The 22,940-nt window shown below is 47.3% G+C and overlaps 1 protein-coding gene across 1 annotated transcript in view; it reads left to right on the forward strand.

The window, feature by feature from the left end:
- The window catches only part of smg5 (SMG5 nonsense mediated mRNA decay factor), a 76,818-nt gene extending 54,915 nt beyond the window's left edge, over positions 1–21,903 (forward strand). The window contains exons 17-22 of the mRNA XM_059980231.1: positions 2,697–2,756; positions 4,590–4,749; positions 5,323–5,413; positions 6,273–6,347; positions 7,746–7,884; positions 19,251–21,903. Of these exons, the coding sequence (XP_059836214.1) occupies positions 2,697–2,756; positions 4,590–4,749; positions 5,323–5,413; positions 6,273–6,347; positions 7,746–7,884; positions 19,251–19,334 (609 nt within the window). The 3' untranslated portion in view covers positions 19,335–21,903. The remainder of the gene's footprint in view (positions 1–2,696; positions 2,757–4,589; positions 4,750–5,322; positions 5,414–6,272; positions 6,348–7,745; positions 7,885–19,250) is intronic.
- Positions 21,904–22,940: the final 1,037 nt, after the last annotated feature.

Below are 22,940 nucleotides of genomic sequence, written 5' to 3' on the forward strand. Positions count from 1 at the left end.
CCTTGTGGAACACACTAGTCACCGGCAGCCGACCAAAAAAAGCTCCTTTTATTCCCACTCTTTGTCTTTTGCCAATCAGCCACTGCTTTATCCATGCTAGCATCTTTCCTGTAATACCATGGGCTCTTGTTAAGCAGCCTCGTGTGTGGCACTTTGTCAGAGGCCTTTTGAAAATCGTCTACCAATTCTCCTTTGTCTATCCTGCTTGTTAATTCATCAAATAATTCCAACAGATTTGTCAGGCAAGTTTTTCCCTTGAGGAAACCTTGCTGACTACAGCCTATTTTATCATGTGCCTCCAAGTACCTGGAAACCACATCCTTCACAATCAACTCCAAGATCTTCTGAACCACTGATGTCAGAGAGTAACTGCCCGATAATTTCCTTTCTTCTGCTTCTCTCCCTTCTTGCCTAGTGGAGTGACATTGCAATTTTCTCATGTTCCAGAACCATTCCAGGATCTTTTGATTTTTGAAAGATCATTTCTATTATGTCCACAATCTCTTCAGCCACTCCATTCAGAACTCTGGGGTGTACACATTGGTGAATGTTGTGGCCCATGTGACTATTGAGTTTCAGACCTCTGTTTCCCAGAAATCTTCTCTATAGTAATAGCAACATCATACACTTCTGACTCTGGACTCTCTCGAACTTCCGGCCTGCTGCTGGTGTCTCACAGTGCAGACTGATGGTAAATACTTATTCAGTTCTTCCACCATTTCCTTGTCCTCCTTGGCCAGGCAGCATCTACAGAAAGGAATAAACAGTCAATGTTTTGGGCCAAGACCCTTCATCAGGACTGGAAAAAAAAGATAGGGAGGGGAGGAGAGGAAGAAGTGGTAGGTGATAGGTGAAACTGAGGTGAGGGGGTGCTGGGAAGTTGATTGGGCTGGCTGGAGGAGGGGGAATTGGATAGGAGAGGGTAGAAGATTATGGAAGAAAGGGGAGGAGGAGCAGCACCAGAGTGGTTGATCAGCAGGTAAGAGAAAAGGTGAGAGAGAAAAACAGGAATGGGGAATGTGGGGGTGGGGGCAATTACGGGAAGTTCGAGAATTCTATGTTTATGCCAGCAGGTTGGAGGCTACTCAGGTGTTACTCCTCCAAGCTGAGTGTGGCTTCATCGCGGCAGTAGAGGAGGTCATGTCATGACATGTCGAAATGGAAATGAGCAGAAGAATTGTAATGGGTGGCTAGCAGGAGATCCCACTTCCTCTGGTGGACAGTGAAGTGGTCTCCCAATCTATGTCGGGTCTCACCGATGTACAAGAGGCCACACCGGCAGCACCAGATACAGTATATGACCCCAATAGACTCACATGGAAGGACTGTTTAGGGCCCTGAGTGGTTGTGAAGAAGGTGTAGGGGCAGATGTGACGCTTGGTTCCGCTTACAAGGCTAAATACCAGGAGGGGGATCAGTGAGGAGGGATGAACCGACAAGGGAGTCGCATAGGGGGCAAACTGCAGAAAGTTGGGGGGGGTGTGAGGGGAAGATGTGCTTGATGGTGGCTCATGTTGGAGATGGCAGAAGTCACAGAGAATTGTGTTGGACATGGAGGCTAATGGATGGTAGGTGAGGACAAGAGGAACCCTATCCCTGGTATTGTGGCAAGATGGGGTGAGGGCAGACTTGTGTAAAATGGAAATGTTGGGAAGGGGGGTAGCATCCTTGCAAGCAGATTGAGTTCCACACCGGACTCTACTCCTCCTTCCTCACACATCACACCTCCTCTTGTGCTTCTCCTCCTTCCTTTTCTTCCATGGTCTTCTACCCTCTTCTGTCAGATTCCCACTCCTCCAGCCCTATATTTCTTTTATCAATCAACTTGCTGGTTCTTTACCTCACCCACCTCCCCCTCTCCTGGTTTCAGCTACTACCTTGAATTTCTTCCTTCCCTCCCTCCACCTTCTTACTCTGACTTATCTTTTTTTTCCAGTCTTAATGAAGGGTCTTGGCCCAAAACATCGACTGCTTATTCCTTTCATTAGATCCTGCCTGGTCTGCGGAGTTCCTCCAGCACCTTGCATTGGATTTCCAGCATCTGCAGATTTCCTCTTGTATGTAATTTTACTACATTTCCAGCATCGTTTTCTAGCAGTCTGATGTCCACTCTTGCCTCTCTTTTGCGCTTCATGTATCTGAAGAAACTTTTGGTATCCTCTTTAATATTACTGGCTAGCTTACTTCTGTATCCCATCTTTTCCTTATAACTTTTTTCAGATTTCTTCTGTTGGTTTCTAAAAGCTTCCCATTCCACTAACTTCCCACTAATTTTTGCTCTATTATATTCTCTCATTAGCTTTTATGTTGGCTTTGACAGTTGTGTCATCTTGCCTTTTAGAATACTTTTTCTGAATGATGAGATGCTGCCTGATGCTGTAATAACAGAATATGTCTCGTATGCCAAACCTGCCTTGTTGTACACAGTGCCGCACTCCCTGCTGCAAGCTTCCTGTTGTACGCAGCACTGTGCTTTCCACTGTAAGCTTCCTGTTGTACGCAGCACTGTGCTTTCCACTGCAAGTCCAGCTCCGAATGGTAATCTACAACCTGTGGCTGTAATCATAGCCGCTGCCCTGAACACCGTTTCCTCCCACCCCCGTTCCGTTATACGTAGCGCCGTGCTCCCCGCTGCAAACTACCCAATGCTGCACTGACAGGCAGAGTGATTTGCCTTTGTGTGCATTGAACCCTAGGCCGAGGAAGAGGCTCGTAGGAATCGTCTGATGAGGGACATGGCTCAACTCCGTCTCCAGGTAAGTGAGGGTTTTGCTGCCCATGGTGATGGTGTAAAGCGGATAAATCACAAGGCCTTTAAGGTATAGGAACAGAATTTGGCCACTTGGCCCATCAACTGTGCTATACCATTCCATCATGGCTGATTTATTATTCCTCTCCTGCCTTCTCCCTGTAACCTTTGAAGCTCTTACTAATCAAGAACCTACTAATCTCCGCTTTAAATATGCCCAGTGATTTGCCCTCCACAGCTGTCTGACAGTGAATTGCACAGATTTGCAACTCTCTGGTTAAAGAAATTCCCCCTCATCTCTGTTCTAAAGGGATGTCCTCTGGTCCTAGACTTTCCCACTATTGGAAACATCCTCTGCACAGCCATTCTGTATAGGTCTTTTTAATATTTGATACATTTCACTGAGATCTCCCCTCATTGTTCTAAACTCCATTGAGTACTGGGCCTCATGTTAATCAGGGATCATTCCCATAAATCTCCTCTGGACCCACTCCAGTGCTAGTACCGCCGATTGCAGTTCTGTGTGTCGGCCAGCAGAGAGCAGTCAAGAACCATGTATCTCGCACCCAAGCCCGTCAGTCACCCTTCAGCTCTGAGTCACTGAGTGTTGCTCCTGGAGCAGTGCACTGGCTGCTGGATAGCTCAGCAGGTTGTAGGGGGTGAGGAGGGAGGAGTGGACAGTGGGAAAATATTCACTGTCCACCCAAAATATTCACTTTTTATTGCCCTCTGGCAGCTGTCTGACTTACTGAGTTTCTCCTGCAGCTTGTGCTGGCACTTCGAGAACTTGGGAGTCCTTGTGGAGGATTTTCGAAAGGTTGAGTCAGTGTAAGGAAGGCAAATACAATGTTAGCATTCATTTTGGGAGGGCTAGAATAGAAGAGCAAGGATGTAATGCTGAGGCTTTATAAGGCATTGGTGTGACAGCAAAGGGTGTTGTGAGCAGTTTTGGCCTCCATATGCGTATAAGAAAGGATGTACTGGCGTTGGAGAGTGTGTAGAAGAGGCTTATGAGAACGATCCTGGCAATGAAAGTGTTAATGTATGAGCTGCGTTTGCTGGCTCTGGGCCAGTGGTTGCTGGAGTTTAGAAGAATAAGGGAAGATCTCATTCAAACCTATTGAATATTGAAAGGCCTGGATAGAGTGAATGTGGAGAGGATGTATACAATAGTGAGAGTGAGAGTCTTAAGATCAGAAGGCACAGCCTCAGAATAGAACATCTCTGGCAATGAATTCCACAGATTTACAGCAGCTTCTGGCTAAAGAACTTCCTCTTCATCTCTGATCTAACAGCATGTCCTATTCTGAGGCTATGCCCTCTGGTCTTTGACCCACACACTGTAGGAAACATCCTCTCCATGTTCAACTCTATCTAGGCCTTTCAATATTCGATAGGTTTCAGTGAGATCCCCCTCATTCTTGTGAACTCCGGATGCAGTCCCAGAGCCATCAAACACTCTTTATTACACCAAGATGGGAGTGGATTGTCCCTGCCTAGAGGATGCTTCATGACATTTGGGTCTCTGTGGACACGTCCTTGGTTTACAGTAGGTTATCTGTGAGCTGGTTTGTGCACAGCAAGATTGCACAAGTACAGAAGCCTAGGTGGAACTCAACAAATGCTGGAGACGTTCAACAGGTCGAGCAGCATCAGTGGAAAGACAGGCTGAGTTTGTGTTTTAGTGCTGAACTCTCTTGGATGGCAAAAGTGGACAACACCTTAATAACTTGTTAACTTCTTTTTCTCCTTGCTGCTCTTCCCTCTCCGTGTCCTGTATTTCCCCCCTAACCTTGCCCTCGCCCCTTTCCCTGTGTTCGTTTTCCACTCCCCCCCTCAGCTGGAGGTGTCTCAGTTGGAGGGAAGCCTGCAGCAACCGAAGGGCCAGTCCACGATGTCTCCATACCTGATCCCCAACACACAGGCCATCTGCCAACAGCTGACCAACATCAGGCAGCTGGCAAACAGCAGCCGGTTCATCATCATCATTCCCCGCACAGGTGGGTTTGCGTCTGACCTCGGATGTGTCTGATGGGATGATATAGAGAGAGCTTCATCTTGTGCCTGATCCAGGGAGTGTGTGACAGGACAGTGCAGAGGGAACTTCACTCTACATCTGGTCCCAAGAATGTGTAATTGGATGTTTTGTAAAGGGTCCTTCATTCTGTGTCTGACCCCAGGGGTGTGTAAAGGGATGATGCAGAGGGAGCTTCACTCTGTGACTGACCCCGGGAGTGTGTGATGGGACAGTGTAGAGGGAGCTTCACTCTGTGTCTGACCCCGGGAGTGTGTGATGGGACAGTGTAGAGGGAGCTTCACTCTGTGTCTGACTCCGGGAGTGTGTGATGGGACAGTGTAGAGGGAGCTTCACTCTGTGTCTGACTCCGGGAGTGTGTGATGGGACAGTGTAGAGAGAGCTTCATTCTGTGCCTGACCCTGGGAATGTGGGATGGGACGGTATGAAAGGAGCTTCAGTCTGTGTATTCCATGTACTGGAGTGTTATTGACATGGTGGATCCATTGAGTTCAGAGAACGGGTGACCTTCACTGTTGTCCTCTTCTCCTTTCTACAGTGATCGATGGATTGGATTTCCTGAAGAAAGAAAATTCAGGAGCGCGCGATGCCATCCGATTCCTGGAATCTGAGTTCAAGAAGGGAAACCGGTATGGAGCTGTTTCATGGGTGGATTGGAGCTGGGGTGGGGTGTGCAGTATTAGTCAGGGGTCCCCCTACCCTTCTCCCTCGACACAGAAATTCTGCTGAGCAGGATCCAGCTTCTCACTTCATCTCCTCCCACCCCCTCACCTGGTCTCACCTATCACCTGCCAGCTTGTACTTCCATACCCTCCCCTCCCACCTTCTTCCTTTCCAGCCCTTATGAAGGGTCTCAGCCTGAAACGTTGACTGTTTATTCCTCTCCATAGATGTTGCCTGACCTGCTGAGTTCATCCAGCATTTTGTGTGTTGTGATTTGCACCCCTCAGCTCAAAGTCACACCCCAGTTACTTCTTGAGAGAAGCAGTAATCAAGTCAGGGTTTAAAGCTGTGATTTATTATTTGAAGTAATTCATTTTTAGGTACTTCTCCCTGCAAATGATTTGACAGTTTTGGAGCGGTGCAGTGACTGGAAAGCTAACCATAGCGCTAAAGCAGCACTTGTAGCTTTAGTGAGACCTTGCTGCCATTTCCCATTATAGACGTGGGAGTCAGAATTGTCTTCTGTGGGCAAAAGAAAGGTTTTGTTAGAAGATAATTTTTGAATGCATGTTGACACCTTTGTCTGGGTGTCTGTTGTAGTTATGTAAGCTGCCAGTGGGAGAGTGGCAGGACTGTAGTCAAGACCTTACCATGTCCATTTCTGTGGTCAAGTCAGAGCTTTCTGTGTCTATTTTCCCATTGTAATATTTGGTGGAGTAAGGTAGAATGGGATAAATGATTGTCTTCTGTGGGCAGAATTAAGGTGGTGTCGATTATTTTTGAACACGTGAACCATTGACACCTTTGTCTGGATTTCTGTCACAGTTACATCCGTTGCCAACGGGAGAGTGGCAAGACCGTGGACAGGCACAAGCTGAAGAGGCAGGATCTGGATGCCTGGTAAGGCCCTGCCAAACAAGGGCAGCAGTTCACTACTCCCACCTCCTGCGCCGCAGTTGGCAAGGGACCAGTTTCCACACAAAGCTGGCTCCCTGCCCTGTTAGACCAGCCTGGTTGTGCCAATGGAGTCCGAGAGTTGGACCATCGCGATGCAAGGATGTGCTGGCGGCAGCCTGCAAGTGTCACCATGTTTCCGGCACCAACAGCTCACTAACCCTAACCCGTACATCTTTGGAATGTGGAGGGCTGATTTATTATCCCTCTCAATCCTGTCTCCTGCCTTCACCTCATAGCCTTTGATGCCCTTACTGAACCCATCAACCTCTGCGTTAAATAAACCCAATAATTTTGACTTCAGCCTTCTATGGCAATAAATTTCACAGATCCACCACCCTCAGGCTAAAGAAATTGATAATCTTTCTATTCTGTGGCTGTATCCTCTGGTCATAGACTCAAACACTATAAGAAACATCTTCCCAATGTCCACTCTATCCAGGGCTTTTAATATTGAATAGATTTCAATGAGTTCCCCTCAGATTTCTTCAAATCTCCAATAACTACACACCCACAGCCATCCAATGTTGCTCACGTGTTAACATTTTCATCCTTGGGATCATTGTTGTGAAACTCCTCTGAACCCTTATAACAGGGGTTATATGGGAGGCAGGGCTTGAGGGTTGGCACAACATTGTGGGCCGAAGGGCCTGTAATGTGCTGTACTATTCTATGTTCTATGTTCTAACCCATCAGTGCCAGCTATATGAGCGAAGCTGCAGCGGAATGTGGTTGGGCAAGGAATGGGATAGAGTGTGTTCACGGGGCTTGCCACGGGGCTCCGACCCTCTCTGATGTCTGTTAGAGTCACTGCAGATTCAGTCCCAGAGACTGCTGAAGTTAGGGCCGTCCAGCGAGCCATGTACATCACCTGACTCAGAATCCCAGCTGGGACGTTCACTGTCTCCCAGCCCAGTGCGGAGTCATACATACCTGAATGTGGTCCACGATTACCCAACCCTCAGCCACCCATGTATAACTAACTCCACATTAATGCCATTTTCAAATACTCCCCATGTTCTTATCAACCCGCTGCAAATTCTACAAATTCCTTTTTTTTTGAGGAAAAGTTAAGCTTTGTATGCTTTATTTGTCAGAGGTATATCAAAACATGGTGGTGTGTTGTTTACATCAATGACCAACCTGTCTGAGGATGCGTTCACAAGTGTCGCCATGCTTCTGGTGGCAATATAGTATGCCCACGAGCAATTTGTAGATCTTTGTAAAGTGAGGGGAATCGGGAGCACCCGGAGGAAACTCGACGGGAATGAACCCCAATCACTGCCGCTGAATGGCCTTGCACGAAGTCGGTGAGCTTGTCCAGTAAAGCATCTTCTTTTGCAGGCACCTGTATAAAATCCTGGACAGCTGCAAACAGTTGACGGTGTCTCAGGGCAGTGGTGAGGAAGAGGTGGCAGGAATGGTCACCATCCTGACGGAATTCTCTCCGGATGATCCCGGATCACTCTCCAGCAATGTGCAGGTAACCTGCCCCGTAGGAGGCTTGTATTAGCACTTGTCACACTCCTTCTCTCACGCCCCAACTCCCTCGCGCTGCTGATATAGGGCTGGGTGGATGGGTCAGAGAATGAGGTGTGTGTGTGTGTTTTACTTGTGGAGAAGGTGAAGGTTTGCGGCAGAGCGTGGCTGACATTGGTCTATTGTGAACTCGCTGACTGCTGGCAGACATTCCAGGAACTGAACAACTCCTTGCCCTCTGGAGTGGCTTGTATAAAGAGCAAAGTGCTAGGTTCGTACAGGAGCAGGCCCTTTGGCCCACCGCATCCAGGCTGGCCCTTTCTTAGCCCATCCACACTAACTCTCTTGCCTGCTTTAGGTCCATACTTAGAATCTCTGTGGATTGTAGAGTGTGGAAGTCACAGCAAGATGAAGTGCAGAAATTACTGTTTCGGCTCCCGACTCTTTTCTTAGTGGAAAGTGGGCTCTGTGCGATGTTCCCCTACTCAGGTTTCTTACTCAAGCTTAAGGTCATCAAACTGACCCACGTCACTGGATTTGGCCCAAGGTTACAAGCACCACTGCTTTAAGGCTCTTTCACTCAGTCTTGTCCCCGATGTAATTTCTAAATGCAAGATTCTGCAGATGCTGGAAATTCAGAGAAACACACAAAATGCTGGTGGAACTCAGCAGATCAAGCAGCATCTATAGAAATGAATGAACAGTCCTGACGAAGGGTCTCGGCCTGAAACATTGAGTGTTTATTCGTTTCCGCAGATGCTCTTTGCCCTGCTGATTTCCTCAAGAATTTGGTGTGTGTTGCCCAAGGTATCACTGTCTGGTACAGGGGTGGGGGTTGCGGGGGCACTGCACAAGATCAAAATACGTTACAGAAACTTGTAAAACTAGTCAGCTGTATCGTGGGTATCAGCCTTCGCAGTATCCAAGACATCTTTAAGGAGTGGCTTCTTAGGAAGGCGGCGTCCATCATTAAGGACCCCACCACCCAATACGTACCCTGTTACTGTTGGGAAGGAGGTACAGAAGCCTGATGGCACATACTCAGTGATTCAGGAACAGCTTCTTCCCTGCTGCCATCCTGTTTCTAAATGGACATTGAACCCATGAGCACTACCTCACTACTTTTAATTTCAGTTATTTTGCACTACTTAATTTAACTTAACTATTAAATAGATGTATATATACTTAATGTCACCCATTTTTTCCCCTCTATTTACTTAAGATGTATTTTATTGTACTGCTGCAGTAAGTTAAATTTCATGCCTTATGCTGCCGATATTAAATCTGATTCTGAGGTAATTTCTTTTGTTTTTTCCAACTCAGACTGGTTCAAACCAGTTCAGCCAGGTTAGCCAAACACTGGGCCCAGACGACCAGATCGCAGGCTGCGATTACAAGCCTGCGATTTTACATAATAAACAGCTTCTTTTCTCAAATTGGTCCTCAGGTTTAGCAGATCATGAGCAGAAAAATTGTTGTGTTCACATCACTTGCTTTGCTTAAGCTATTCCTGACCAAGAGCCAGTTCACCAAACAGTTCACAAAATAGCAGCTGCAAGAACAGTCTGACAAAATGACCGCCTCCATTCCTGTAACCACTTGGCCAGAACAAAGAGCTTTCTTTGTTTGAACTACCCTTGCCTCATTCCTGTTTGCTGATTTGTAGATTGCAGTTCTTTCTGGCCAACTCTGTCCGTGGAAGGAAATGGCCAGTCGATGTTTATGAAGGGTCTCAGCCTGAAGAGTTGACTGTTTATTCCCCTCCATGAATGCTGCAACTTGCTGAGTTCCTTCAGCACCTTGTCGGTTCACCTGTTGGATCTCATATCCCATATAAAGGCATCCTCACTTTTACCATTCAGTTATACAATCCTGTGAGCTCCTTGGTTGGTACTGCTGATATAGGTTTTCATAGTGCGTGTTAGTATGGTTAATGCGTGTTGACAAGGGATTTTACAAGCGTAGGGTTCACCAGTCCTGTTAACAGATGGGTAGCGGAATGGAAGGGATTGTATGCCGGCCAGTTTAGTTGCTCATCTTCATGCAGAAGATGGCAGCAAATGTGGAAGCATCGATCATTACAGGCCCTGTGGCCCGTGATGTTCTACTGAGCTTCTAACCTCTAATATCAGGAGGGCTAAAGGAAGGCATTAGAAAACAATGGAGCTATCGATATGAAGGAGAATCCTGAGGGCTTTTACGGATATATTCAGAACGAAAGGATAGCAAGGGGCAAAATTGGTCCTCTGCGTGGTGCCGAAAGAGATGGGCAAGATCTTAAATTGAATTGATCTGTACCTGTATTTATTCAGAAGATGGAAAAAGTCTATAAATGTGAGTTAATGCAGCAGTGAGGCCACGGACCCTGTACAGATTACAGAGGAGGAGGTTTTTGCTGTCTTGAGGCAAATTAAGGTGGATAAATACCTAGGGCTTGACAGTTTGTTCCTTTGGACCCTGTGAAAGGCAAGTGCAGAAATTGCAGGGGCCCTAGCAGAGTACTTAAATTGTCCTTAGCCACGGATGAGGTGTCAAAGGATTGGAGGATAGCTAATGTTCTGTTGTTTAAGGAAGGTTCTAAGAGTATGCCAGAAAATTATAGGCTGGTGAGCCCGACATCAGTAGTGGGAAAGGTATTGTGAGGGACCGGATATATAGACAAGGGCTGATTAGGTAGGGATAGTCAAGGTGGCTTTGTGCATGGTACGTCATGTCAAACCAGTCTGTGAGTTTTTTTCAAGAAGTTACCAGGAAAGTTGATGAAGGCAAGGCAGTGAATATTGCAAATATGGACTTCAGCAAGGCATTTGACAAGATCCCGCATAGGAGGTTGGCCAAGGTTTAGTTGCTCGGCATTCAAGATGAGTTAGTAAATTGGATTTGATATTGGTTTTTTTGGAAGAAGCTAGAGAGAGGTTATAGATGGCTGCCTCTGTAACTGGAGGCCTGTGGCTAGTGGTGTGCCTCAGGGTTCAGTACTAGGTCAGTTGTTGTTCGTCATCCATATCAGTGATCTTCTTCAGCAGATCTGTGGATGACACCAAGATTGGAGGTGTGGTGCAAGGAAGATTTGATTTGGACCACCTGGTGAAATGGGCAAATGGGATTTAGTGCAGACTGTAGGGACCCCTTAATTTCATTAGGTAGAATTCACCCAGACTGTGATGCGTTAAGTTTGCTGTGTATGTTACGTGTTGCATTGTATGCTATTGGGGGGGGGCGGGGTTTTTTTTGTATATGCAACACTGCCATTTGTTTGCGAGTAGAATAATGTATACATTAGAAGTAATTACACTTGCGTTGATTGTTGTCGGCACTCAAGCATTGGTGACCACGACACTACTCCAGATGATTCCAGAGTGATTTTGCTCACTTTACAATCCTGACTGCAAACGCTGTTGTTCTCAAACTCCCTGAATCTTGGTAGGAACACGCCACTGTTTGGTTTGCTCAGGCAGAGGCCCGATTTGCAGTGTGGGAGTCTCACAAGACCCCACAAAATATTACTATGTCGTCGCAGCGTTAGACAGCTCTGTGGTGGCCTGGGTAAAGAGCATTGTACAGCAACTCCCTGCCCTGGAGGTCAGCAGATAAGAGATTCCTAAGCAGCTCCTTCTAAAGACTTTTGAACTTTGGCTCCTCTTACTGCCCAGCCTGGGCGACTCCAAGGGATTGATGGACCACATGTTGGAGTTAATGGACCACACGTTGTCCCGTAGGCAGACATCAGCCGTGTTTCATCTTCAGAGAGCTTCTCCTGCAGCAACTACTGGGTGGGGTGCAGTCAGCTCTGGCTGGCTGTCCCTTAAGAGACATCTGGGCTCCAGCAAGAGAGGCTGATGAGGTGTTTTCCGTCACCAAGAAGGTCTGGGCGACCATGTGGCTGGATAATTTTGCCGTCTTGCTGCCACCTGAACATGAGACAATTGCCGAGGCTCCTATCTTGTGTTTCTACCACTCTTGGCAGGAAGCCAAGAAGTGGCATCTGCCCTGTGAGGTCAGCGTGTCATGGCTGGTGCCCGTTAGCTGCTATGGACATTGGCAGATCAGACAGTTTGTTGTTCATTACAGACTCTGTTTTTGGGTGCTGTTTCCTCTGTGACACGGGCCCTCAGGTGAGTGTCCTGCCCATGTCTAAATTGGACATATGAACTGGGGAATATGGAGTGTCTCGCGAGGCTGCAAATGGCAGCGCCATCTGGACTTTTAGTAAGTGTGAGATTTTTTGTTGAAGTATAGAACCGGTGTCTTGTCAATGCAAAGATTTTCTGCTCCCTTTATAGTGCCCCTTCCTCTTCTGACTTCCTCTGCCTCCTCACTGAGTTCCCGGACCTGGCCAAGCCCACCTTCTCCTCCTTTACTGCTAAACACGGGGTGGAGCACCACATCCTCACTACCGGGCTGGTCTGTTCACGGTTGCACCCGATACCTGATCCTGCACATGCAGGATTTCCCTGTCTGCCTGGCAGGGAAAATTATTTTCTCGAAGGTGGACCTCGATCGCGGTTATCATCAGGTCCCATCCACCTGAGTGACATTCCTAAAACCGCTGTTATTACACTGTTTGGTTTGGTTGAGTTCCTTTGAATGCCATTCGGGCTGAAGAAGGTGGCCCAGACCTTTCAGTGCCTCATGGACAGTGTTCTCAGGGATTTGCCATTCTTGTATGTTTGCCTAGATGTCATTTTGGTAGCCAACTCTTCTCGGGACGAGCAGCTCTTGCATTTGAGAACCCTTTTCGGACACCTTAGTCAGCACAGTCTTGCCGTCAACCCAGTGAAGCGCCAGTTTCGACTGTCTGTGTTTGATTTCCTCAGACACCACGTCAATGCAGCAGGGGCAGTTCTCTGCCGGCTAAAGTTGAGGCCACTAAGCACTTCCCTTGGCTGGTCACTATTAGATAGATAGATAGATACTTTATTCATCCCCAAGGGGAAATTCAACATTTTTCCCATGTCCCATACACTTATTGTAACAAAACTAATTACATACAGTATTTAAAATATGATATGCATCTAAAATCACCCTCCCAAAAAGCATTAATAAATAGCTTTTAAAAAGTTCTTAAATAGTTTACTAAAGTGCATTGAGTGGTAACTTAAGCTCAGTCCTAACTCCGGCACTTAACATGTCTTGCCCCTGGTGGTTGAATTGTAGAGCCGAATGGCGTTGGGGAGTAATGATCTCTTCATCCTGTCTGAGGAGCATTGCATTGACAGCAACCTGCCTTCAGGAGCTTTTGGGCATGGTGAACTTTTATCATAGTTTTGTTCCCAAAGCGGCTCACCTCGTGCACTCTCTACGGGGCCCTTAAGGGCAAAGGAGCCAAGCAAGTCATGGGCTGAACGGAGGAAAGGCCCAAGGCGTTCTCAGACTCTAATCAAGTATTGTCTCATGCAACTCTGGCGCACCCCCTCTCAGATGAACTGATCACTCTCCACGGATGTGTCGGATTGCGCGGTGCATGAGTAGTTGTTTAACGGCTTTTGGCAGCCTCTCATCTTTTTTAGTTGTCAGCTTTGTCCCTGTGAGCACAAGTACTGTACGTTCAATGGTGAGCTTCTCGGCCTATACTTGGTAGTGCAGCATTTTCACTTTCTCCTAGAGAGCCGTCCATTTGTGGATCATAAGCCCCTCACATTCACCATGACTCTTGACTCTTGGTCTGCTCAACAGCAGTGCCATCTTTCTTTTATTTCAGAGTTCACCACAGACGTCCAGCATGTTGTGGGGGAGCACAACTTCTGGCTTACTGCCTTTCCCGGTCCTTCACTGGTGCTGCCCATTTGGGCGTGGACCGGGTTTCGGACCCGGGCGTGCAGGCGCTGCATTCGGCACACACAGGGTTGAAATTGGTGGATGTTGACAGCAGCGTTTCATTGCTGTGTGATGCGTCAATGGGGCAACCCAGGTCGGTTGTGACAGCGAGCTGGCGGCAGTGCATTTTCACTGCAGTCCGCGGGCTTTCTCACTTGGGCCAGAGTATACCGCAGAAACTGGTGACAGAAGAGTTTGTGTGGCATGGGCTTAATGATGTCTGGGACTGGGCTAGTGCTTGTTAGATGTGTCAGCGTGCAAAGATGCATCAACACACCAACACTCCATTGACTCCTACCACAGTCCCTGAGTGGTGCTTTGACCATGTGATTGTGAATTTGGTTGGCCTGTTGCCCCCATCCCACGGGTTACTCACCTCATCACCATCGGTGATAGGACCACACGTTGACCGGAGTCAGTGCTGCTGTCGTCCATTTCAGCTGCGGAGGTGGCGCGAGTGTTCGTTGGCGTCCCATTGGACATCTCTTCAGACCGAGGGACGCAGTTAACGTCAGAGCTTTGGTGTGTGGTTGCTCGTGATCGGGGGGGTCAAACTGCATTGTATCACGGCTTATCACCGTCAGGCCAACGGTCTGTGTGTGCGGTTCCACTGTTCAATGACAGCCGCTCTCTCTACGTGCCTCAGTGATGGTTGTTGGGTGGACAGGCTATGGTAGGTTATGATGGGCCTGATGACGGCCCCTTAGGCAGACCTTCAGTCTTCTATGGAGCTCGTTTTTAGGCAACTCCTGCGGATGCCAGGAGTGTTTCTCCCAATATCCACGATCCCATGGTCCGCTCGCAGCAGCGGTCAGCCTTTATGGAGAGTGCCAAAACTTTCACTCCGGTGCCCACGACACAACACGGCCTGTTGCCGGGTCTGCGGGAGGCGAAATAGGTGTTTGTGCGTCCTGATGGACATCGGGTCCCCTGTGGCTGACTTATGACGTCCCGTTCTGCATGTTAGAAGCTGTGGTAAGTTATTTTACACTGGACTTTGGGGTTAACACCGACAGCATTTCTGTGGATCGTCTCAAGCCAGCCCATTTGGACTTGGACTCTCCAGTGGACAGCCCTCATGGAGAGGCTGGCCTCCCACCTCCAGACCTTCCGAAGTTGACTGTTCTTCCTCCCTGGCACCTGCCTGTGCAAAGGATTAGGTTCAGCCGGGTTTTGTGGGGCCCTGCTTGTTTGATTTTGTCTGTAGGGTGAATTCTGGGAGGGGGGGGAGTTGTGGGTAGAGCGTGTGTAGGGACTTCTTAATTTCATCAGACAGCCTTCACCCAGACTGTTAAGGGTTAAGTTTGCCGTGTGTGTTACGTTCTACGTTATTACGTTTTGGAGGTGGATTTTTCTCTTGTATAAAATGCCATTTGTTTGCAAGTAGAATAAAGTGTTAGGAATAATTACATTCATGTCGAATTTTGCCAACGCTCCTACAAGACCAATGTGAGGTATTGCACTCTGGGAGGGCCAACCAGGGTAGGACTTGCATAGTGAGCAGTGGGGCACAGGGGAGTGCAGTAGAACAAAGAGTACAGATCCCTAATTCATTAAAAGTGGCGTCACAGGTAGATAGGGTCGTAAAGAAAACTGTTGGCCTTCATAAATTAATGCATGAGAGCAGGAATTGGGATGTTATGTTGAAAAATTCTATAAGATGCTGGTGAATCTTAATTTGGAGTATTGTGTGCAGTTTTGGTCACCTACCTACAGGAAAGGTGTAAATAAGATTGAAAGAGTGCAGAGAAAATCTACAAAGATGTTGCCGGGACTTGAGGACCTGAGTTATATGGAAAGGTTGAATAGATTAGGACTTTATTCTGTCGTATGTAGAAGATTGAAGGAGATTTGATGAGGTATACAAAATTATGAGCGATAAACGTAGATAGTGAAAATGCAAGCAGGCTTTTTCCACTGAGGTTGGGTGAGACGAGAGCTGGAGGTCATGGGTTAAGTGTGAAAAGTGAAATGTTTAAGGAGAACATGAGAGGAGAGCTTCACTGCAGATATGAGAGTGTGGAATGAGCTACCAGCACAAATGGTGGGGTCGATTTCTCTTGCATGTTGAAATATGAATAGGTAAATGAATGGGAGGGATATGGAGGCGTGTGACCCAGGTGCAGGTCTATGGGACTTGGCAGATTCAGCTGGGCAGAAGGGCATATTTCTGTGATTAGTGTTCTATGACTCTATCATATCAATATAACCCTTCCCTTCCAGCTCGTCACCCATGTGCCTATCTTAAGTCTTAAATGTCTACCCCCCTCTCCCCTCACCAGCCAGCCTCCTTCTGTTCCCTCTGCCTTCTTATTCTGAGTTCTACCCCCTTTCTTTCCATTCCTGATGGAAGTCCATAGATGCTGTATGACTTACTGAGTTCCTCCAGCAGTTTGTGTGTATTGCTCAAGATTTTCAGGATCTGCAGAATTTCGTATCTTGGTCCGCGACTCGTGTTCAATTCCCACTGTTGTCAGTACAAAGTCTGTATGATCTCCACGTGATCACGTAGGTTTCCTCTGTGTCCTCTGATTTCCTCCCAGATTCCAAACATGCACAGGTTAGTAGGATAATTGGTCAGATGGGGGTAATTGGGCAGTGCGGATCAGAAAGGCCTGTTAACATGTTGTATCTCTAAATCAGGGATTCCCAATTTTGGGTTCACGGATGCCTCGGTTAATGATAGGCATCATGGCTTTAAAAAAAAAGGGTTGGGAAGCCCTACTCTAAATAAAAATGATTAATGTCCCGAATGTATCTGCCTCCACTACCAGTGCATTCCATCCACCTGTCATTCTCTGTTAGAAAAAAAAACTGACGTCCCTCCCCTTGACTTTTTTCGACTCTAAAAGTTCAGGTTTAATTATAAATGAATACAGCCAAATGAAACAGTGTTCCCCTGGGACCGAGGTGCAAAACACTCTACCAACAGCACATAGCAGATATAATAGCAGAAAAACATGTCACAAACAATGATGATGTAGCCCAAGACCATGAGGGGCACCGGCTGAAGATGATGGTTGCCCTGGTCTAGCTTGGTCTTTCACTGAGTGAACTTTTGAGGAACACTAAAATAAGCCCAATTTTATTGGACATTGATGTTCTGGGAAAAAGGTGCTGGCTGTTCATTAAATCAATGTGTATAGTCTGATACACAAAGAAACTGCTTCCCATGTTAAATGGAGACTTCGTTAAAGAGCTACAGCTCTGGCAGTTGCATCTCTACAGTGTGATTACATAGTAGGTCTCAGGCTGCTTTACTGAAATTGTGACCATCCACAATTATCACAAGCAGCAGCTTGATCTCAGCTTACCAACCCCAAGCCGTGCATCTTTGGAATTCAAAGATACAGCGGAGTTGGCCCTCACAGCCCTTCAAGCCCTGCTGCCCCTCAATCCCTATTTAACCCTAACCTAAACACTGGACAATTTACAATGACCAGTTAGCCTCCCCCCGTATGTCTTTGGACTGTGGGAGGAAACTGGAGCACCCTGGGAGAAACTCGCGCATTTCACGGAGAGGATGCAAAGAGATTCCTTAAAGAAGATGCTGGAATTGAGCTCTGAACTCTGACGTCCCGAGCTGTAATGGCATCATGCTAACCACTGGTGAGTATGAGAGGAAACTGGAGCCAGAGGAAGCCCACTTGCTCATGGGGAGAAGATGCAAACTCCTTACAGACATTGGTGGGAATTGAACCCAGGGTGCTAGCCACTAAGGGTGAACTGGGACATGTCAGTAGTTAGCAGTGTCAGATGTTCGACAGCTGGTCTGTAGCAGGAACTTATCCCAGTTATACAGAGGGATACAATTGGTGGGTGACAATGGAGGTCATGGATAATGTTAAATTGAAGAGCAAGACAGACAGTGGTTCAGGGCTGATGGTAGGGCTGAGGAAAGGTTTCAGGCCCCGGCTGTGAAGGACTGAATGAATGAATGAGTGATTGTGTGTGTGCTCTCCATGGTACACCTGTGCGACACACCAAATCTTCAAATTCTTAATGAAATATGGACGCTGTCATGTCTTTGTAACTGCATCCGTGTGTTGGACCCTCAGAGATGTTGACACCCAAGAATGTGAAATTGCTCACCCTTCCCACTTCTGATCCCTTGATTAGGTTGAAAAGCTCAGGAGAAAATTGATTCACAGCTGGTGCTGTAAAACGCTATATTAACCTTTACACAACCATGTAATCCTTCACCCACACATCAGGGGCAACCGAAAGTGGTCCAGTGATCGATTAACCCACACACTACGTGTTGGGGATGTGGGAAGAAATCAGAGCACGTGGGAGAAACCACAGAGAGTGTGGCAAACTCCATACAGACCTGGGATCATCCCCAGGCTGCTGGAGCCATGAGGTGACAGCTCTACCCACTGTGCTGCCCAAAACGAAGATGTACAGGGTGCATGGTAGTGTAGAGGTTAGTGTGATGATATTGCAGCTTAGGTCATCAGAGATCAGAGTTCAATTCCAGCGCTGTTTGTAAGGGGTTTGTATGTCCTCTCTGAGAACTGTGTGTGTTTTCTCTGGGTTCCAGTTTTCTTCCACAGTCCAAAGATGTATTAGTAGATTATTTAATCATTGTAAATTGTCCTGTGGTTAGGATAGTGTTAAATACCTGGGTGGTGTGGCTTGTTAGGTTAGAAGAGCCTGTTTCTTAAATGGACAGATAAAGGGAGGAGAGTGGTGGGATGGAAAAAGAGGTCATGCACAGGAAGGGTCTGAACATGGATTCAAGCTTGTTTGATGTCATTTCAGTACATGAGTGTAAATAATTGTTAGTCCAAATCTGATGCAACGCAAAAAAAATCAAAATAATTGATAAAGAGCTTAATAAAAATGCAATAAATACATAATATAGCTTATATACATAGATTGATTCTATGTCCATAATGTGATATTAGGCCCAGTAGTGTCTGTACCTAAGGTGACTCTGACAGAAGATGATAAAGTAGTGTGGTGGGATGTTGATTAGTGGGTGGAGATGTTGATCAGCCTTACTGCTTGGGGGAAAGTCTGGTGGTCCTGGCGTGGATGCTATGTAGCCTCCTCCCTAATGGGAATGGGACAAATCAGTCCATGAGCAGGGCGGGATCCTTCATGATGTTACTGGTCCTTTTCCGACATTGTGCTGTATATATGTCCGTGTTAGAGTTAGGCTGGTACTGATGGTGCATTGGGCAGTTTTGGCTCCCCATTGTTTGGTCTTCCTGTTCATCACAGTGCAGTTTCCATACCATGCAGTGATCCAGCACATTAGGATGCTCTCTACTGTGCATCTATCTGTAGTTCAGCTCTGTTCAGCCTCCTCAGAAATTGAGTTGGTGAGCTTTTCTGATTGTCCAGTCTGTGTTTAGGACCATGAGAGGTTGTGTAAGATGTGCACTCCCATGAGTTTGAAACTGCTTGTTCTCCTGAAGTTAGTAACCATCTCTGTTGTCTTGTTAACATTGAGGAAGAGGGCAAGGGTTTATAGAGTTAGGACTAAAGGAGCATGTTGTTAATGTAATCCATCTGATAATTGTCTCCTTGTCTGATCCCCACCAGGCTGCCCTGCAAGCTGCACACAATTCCGGAGTGGATGTCAGGAACGTCCTGGACTTCTACAGGCAGTGGAAGGAGATGGGTTGAAGTAGAGACGGCAAACTTCGGGACTCACGACCTCGGGAGAGCGTCTTCAGACAAAATCTAAAACCACGCATACACAGCAAAGGTGCCTGAGGGAAGCTCGCTGGAACTGCTGTGGCGTTCACCGTCACCCGCTGCCCGATCTACGCGGCACGAAAATCGAGCGGAGACCGTGCACCCGTGAGGGGAAACAAACTTTAAAACAAAAAGAAATCCATGATGCGAAGGGTGGAGTAGTAAAGGCTGGAAACCTCTGCCCCCTCGTTTTAAACACAGAGCCCTGCAGAGAAACAGTGGAGGGAGAATGGGGCCCCTCTGCCCTGCTGACATGGTACTGCCATCTCCCATCCTGGGCTCTGGAAGCAATTTCTCCAGCATCCCAGCCTGCCTGCCCATAAGGGTACTGGGCTCGGTAGACTGAGCCCCTTTTGTTTCCGGTGCTCTTCCCCAACCCCACCCCGCTCACCACTCCCTCCTCACCCGGGGTCTCTCTCCACGCCCTGGTCTCATCCCACATCCCAACCATTTGCGGTCAGTGTGTTCATTGATCACTGCACTGCTGTAGGTTGTCCCTCATGTTTGAGTTGCCTTGTTGGCTGGACCCCTTCCCCTCCTCCTGAAACCCCTCTTGCAATGCTGCTCACTAAGGGTCAAGTGCAGCCACTTCCTGGGGGAGTTCAGGTGTGGGAAGGTGATGGTGGAGAGTGCAGGGCTGAGTGTAAGGGTAAGGGGAGCGTTTTAGAGGGAAGAGAAATGTGATTGAGGTGGGGGTCCTTTCACCTTTCTGTTGCCTCTGCCTTTGACAGTATTTCCCCCTCCCATCCTGAGGAACAACCCAGCTCTAGTACCACTCTTGGCCCAAAAACTTCCTTGAAGCTTCCTGCAGCCTAGATCCCTGTGAAAATTCCTCTAGAACTCGTCCCTGCCACCTCCTCCCAGACAGAGATGTGGAGGTATCTCAGCTTCTGGCTGAAAGAGGAGGAGGCAGGGATGAGTTCGTTGTTTAGTGAAGGGAGTCTCATTTGATTGGCGTTGCTGTGATCTGGGCCCGAAGCCAATTGTTCTGCACTTTTAAGATTCAGGTTCTCCGAAGCAAACTCAACCTGGAAAATGGGCCACCATTTGCTGATGGGAGATGCACCTCACCCTGTACTCAGGAGTGTTTCACACTCTCTGTCAGAGAATACTCCACTGGGGCAGAGGTGACTGACAGTAGCTCGCCAGAGTCCTCTGTCTTGGGCCAGTCTTTCAAATTGTCCCCAGCTGTAGCTCATCATCTTGGTTAAGATCCTTCCTCTCCCAGGGTTGAGGTCTTTGGAGCTTCTGTTGGCATTTCTGTGGCTCTGGGTTTTTTTATGGGATGGGGTTGCCAGCCCCATGCATAACCTTCCTCTTTCACAGCTTGGGGCTGGTCCAGAGAGTGGGGCTAATAGAAACCTAGGAACTAGGCTCTGTAAATCTCAGGCTGAGTGAGGAGAGTTTTTAGATGGGGCAGGGGGAGAGGAAAAGGGTAGATTGCTGGGAAGAGGGGGCCTCTGGTATTACTCCTACCTGGTTTGTGTTTCTTTGTGCTCTGTTGCTTGGTGTTGCCTGCTGTTGTGATGTGGAGTGTGGCTGATGTTTGGGAGCTTACTGTGAGAGTTTGGTGTCAGGGCGCTGGCAGCTTGAAGTGGTGCTAGGCTGAGGGTGGGCACTGGTTCAGGAGGTACCCACGCCCCAAGCTGCGCTGCTTTCACTGTCTTATGAAGCGTCATTTCTCTTGTGAAAACAAAAGATGATCCAAAAAGTGTTTCTCAAGCGTAAGTTTAAAAAGAAATTAAAAGAAATCTTTCAATTCCAGTTTTTAAAAAAAAAGGCAATAAAGTCTTGGAATTATTGTGGGAAAGGAACATGTGACTCCTGTGTGGTTTGTGAGGATGTGTACATTCTGTTGCCCTATTATAGGTTTCCCCAATGTCTTGTAAACCGTTGGTTTTGCATCCTGGCTTTTGTTCTAGTCCTCAACATCAATGCTAACATTTGCCTTCCTGACCACAACTCAACCTTCAGAGCTTCCTGCATGAGGACTCACAAGACTCCTTGCACCTCTGATTTCTGAATTTGCTCACTGTCTTTATTTCTTCTACCGATGTCTGTGACCATACACTTGCTGACACTGTATTCCATCTGCTGCTGCTTTGCCCATTCTCCTCATCTGTCCAAGTCCTGCAGACTCCCTGCTTCCTTAAGACTATCTGCCTCTCCACCTGCTTTTAGATCATCTGCAAACTCCATGCTCTATCTCTGAATAAAACAAAAATTAAAAATAATGTGATTCAGGAGCTAGGGTCCTAAAACTTGAGTGTGGGACACTGCTGAGTGCAAAATGTTTGCTAGATCTACCTTTGCAACAGTGTGATTTCTCTGGAGCAGTTGTTAGTGCTGACAATGCTCACTTCTCCATTAAATGTGTTAGTCTATTTGACTGATGAATGAAATTATGTTAATCTGCCTTGGCCCTTCATATTTATCAAGTCTTAATTGAGCAGCAACAAAGCAATGATAGTTCCTGATAATGAAATGAGGGACCAGGCAGGAAAAAATATCATAAAATAAATTTCTGTTAACGGGATTGTTGACAGGCAACTAGAGCCATCTGTCCGTGCGTCTGTAAGATTGTGTGACTCAGGATGGCAAACGTGGCACCCGTGCCAGAACTTCATGGAGAAAGTAAGTTTTCTGCCTGTTGGGGTGTTCCTGACCTCCTGTGCCCTTGAGGTCGCTGTGTTGCAGGGAACAAACCCGCTAGTTTGGGTACAGCCTTCGGGAGCTGCATAACTGTTTATCCTTGCTGATGAAGATAGACGTTTCCCAAGGAGCAAAGTCACAGGCCTTCTATATAGGAATCATAAACAGATTGAATTCCTTCCACTCTCTATGCAGATGCTGGAAATGCACAACAGCACACACACATGCACACTCACGCAAGCATACCCCTCTTTAAGATAGAAGTTTGTGCTTTCTCCTGTACCAGTGTGGGTTTTCTCTAGGTGCTCCGGTTTCATCCCACAGTCCAAAGGTGGTACCAGTAAGTTATCCTGTGATGAGGTTAGGCCTAAATTGGGGATCGCTGTGCAGCATAGCTTGTAGACTGGAGGAGACTGTTCCATGCTGTATCTCTAAATAAATAAAGAAACCATGCAAAATGCAGGGGGATATCTGCAAGTCAGGCTCCATCTATGGAAATGAATGAACAGTCAACATTTAAGGCAGAGACCCTTAACCAGGATTGGAAAGGAAGGGAGAAGAAGGTGCGAGGGGTAGGAGGACAAGCTGGTAGGTGGGTGGGGGATGGTCCAAGCGAGAAGAAGCCAGGAGGTGATGGGTGGAAGAGGTCAAAGGCTGAAAAAAAATTCTGATGAGAGGAAAGAGGACTGCGGGAGGAGTAGGAGGGTGTCAGGTGGAATTGATGGACATGAGAAGAGAGGGTTATATTCCCTCTTAGATATAAAGTATTGGTCAAACTTCAGCTGGAGCTCTGCATGCAGGATGTGGTAGTGCTGGAGAGGGTGCAGAGATGTTCGCTTGGATGGAATGTTTCAGATATGGTGGGAAACTGCAGAAGCTAGG

The sequence above is a fragment of the Hypanus sabinus genome, chromosome 9 (genome assembly GCF_030144855.1).
Source record: "Hypanus sabinus isolate sHypSab1 chromosome 9, sHypSab1.hap1, whole genome shotgun sequence".
Classification (NCBI taxonomy): Eukaryota; Metazoa; Chordata; class Chondrichthyes; order Myliobatiformes; family Dasyatidae; genus Hypanus; species Hypanus sabinus.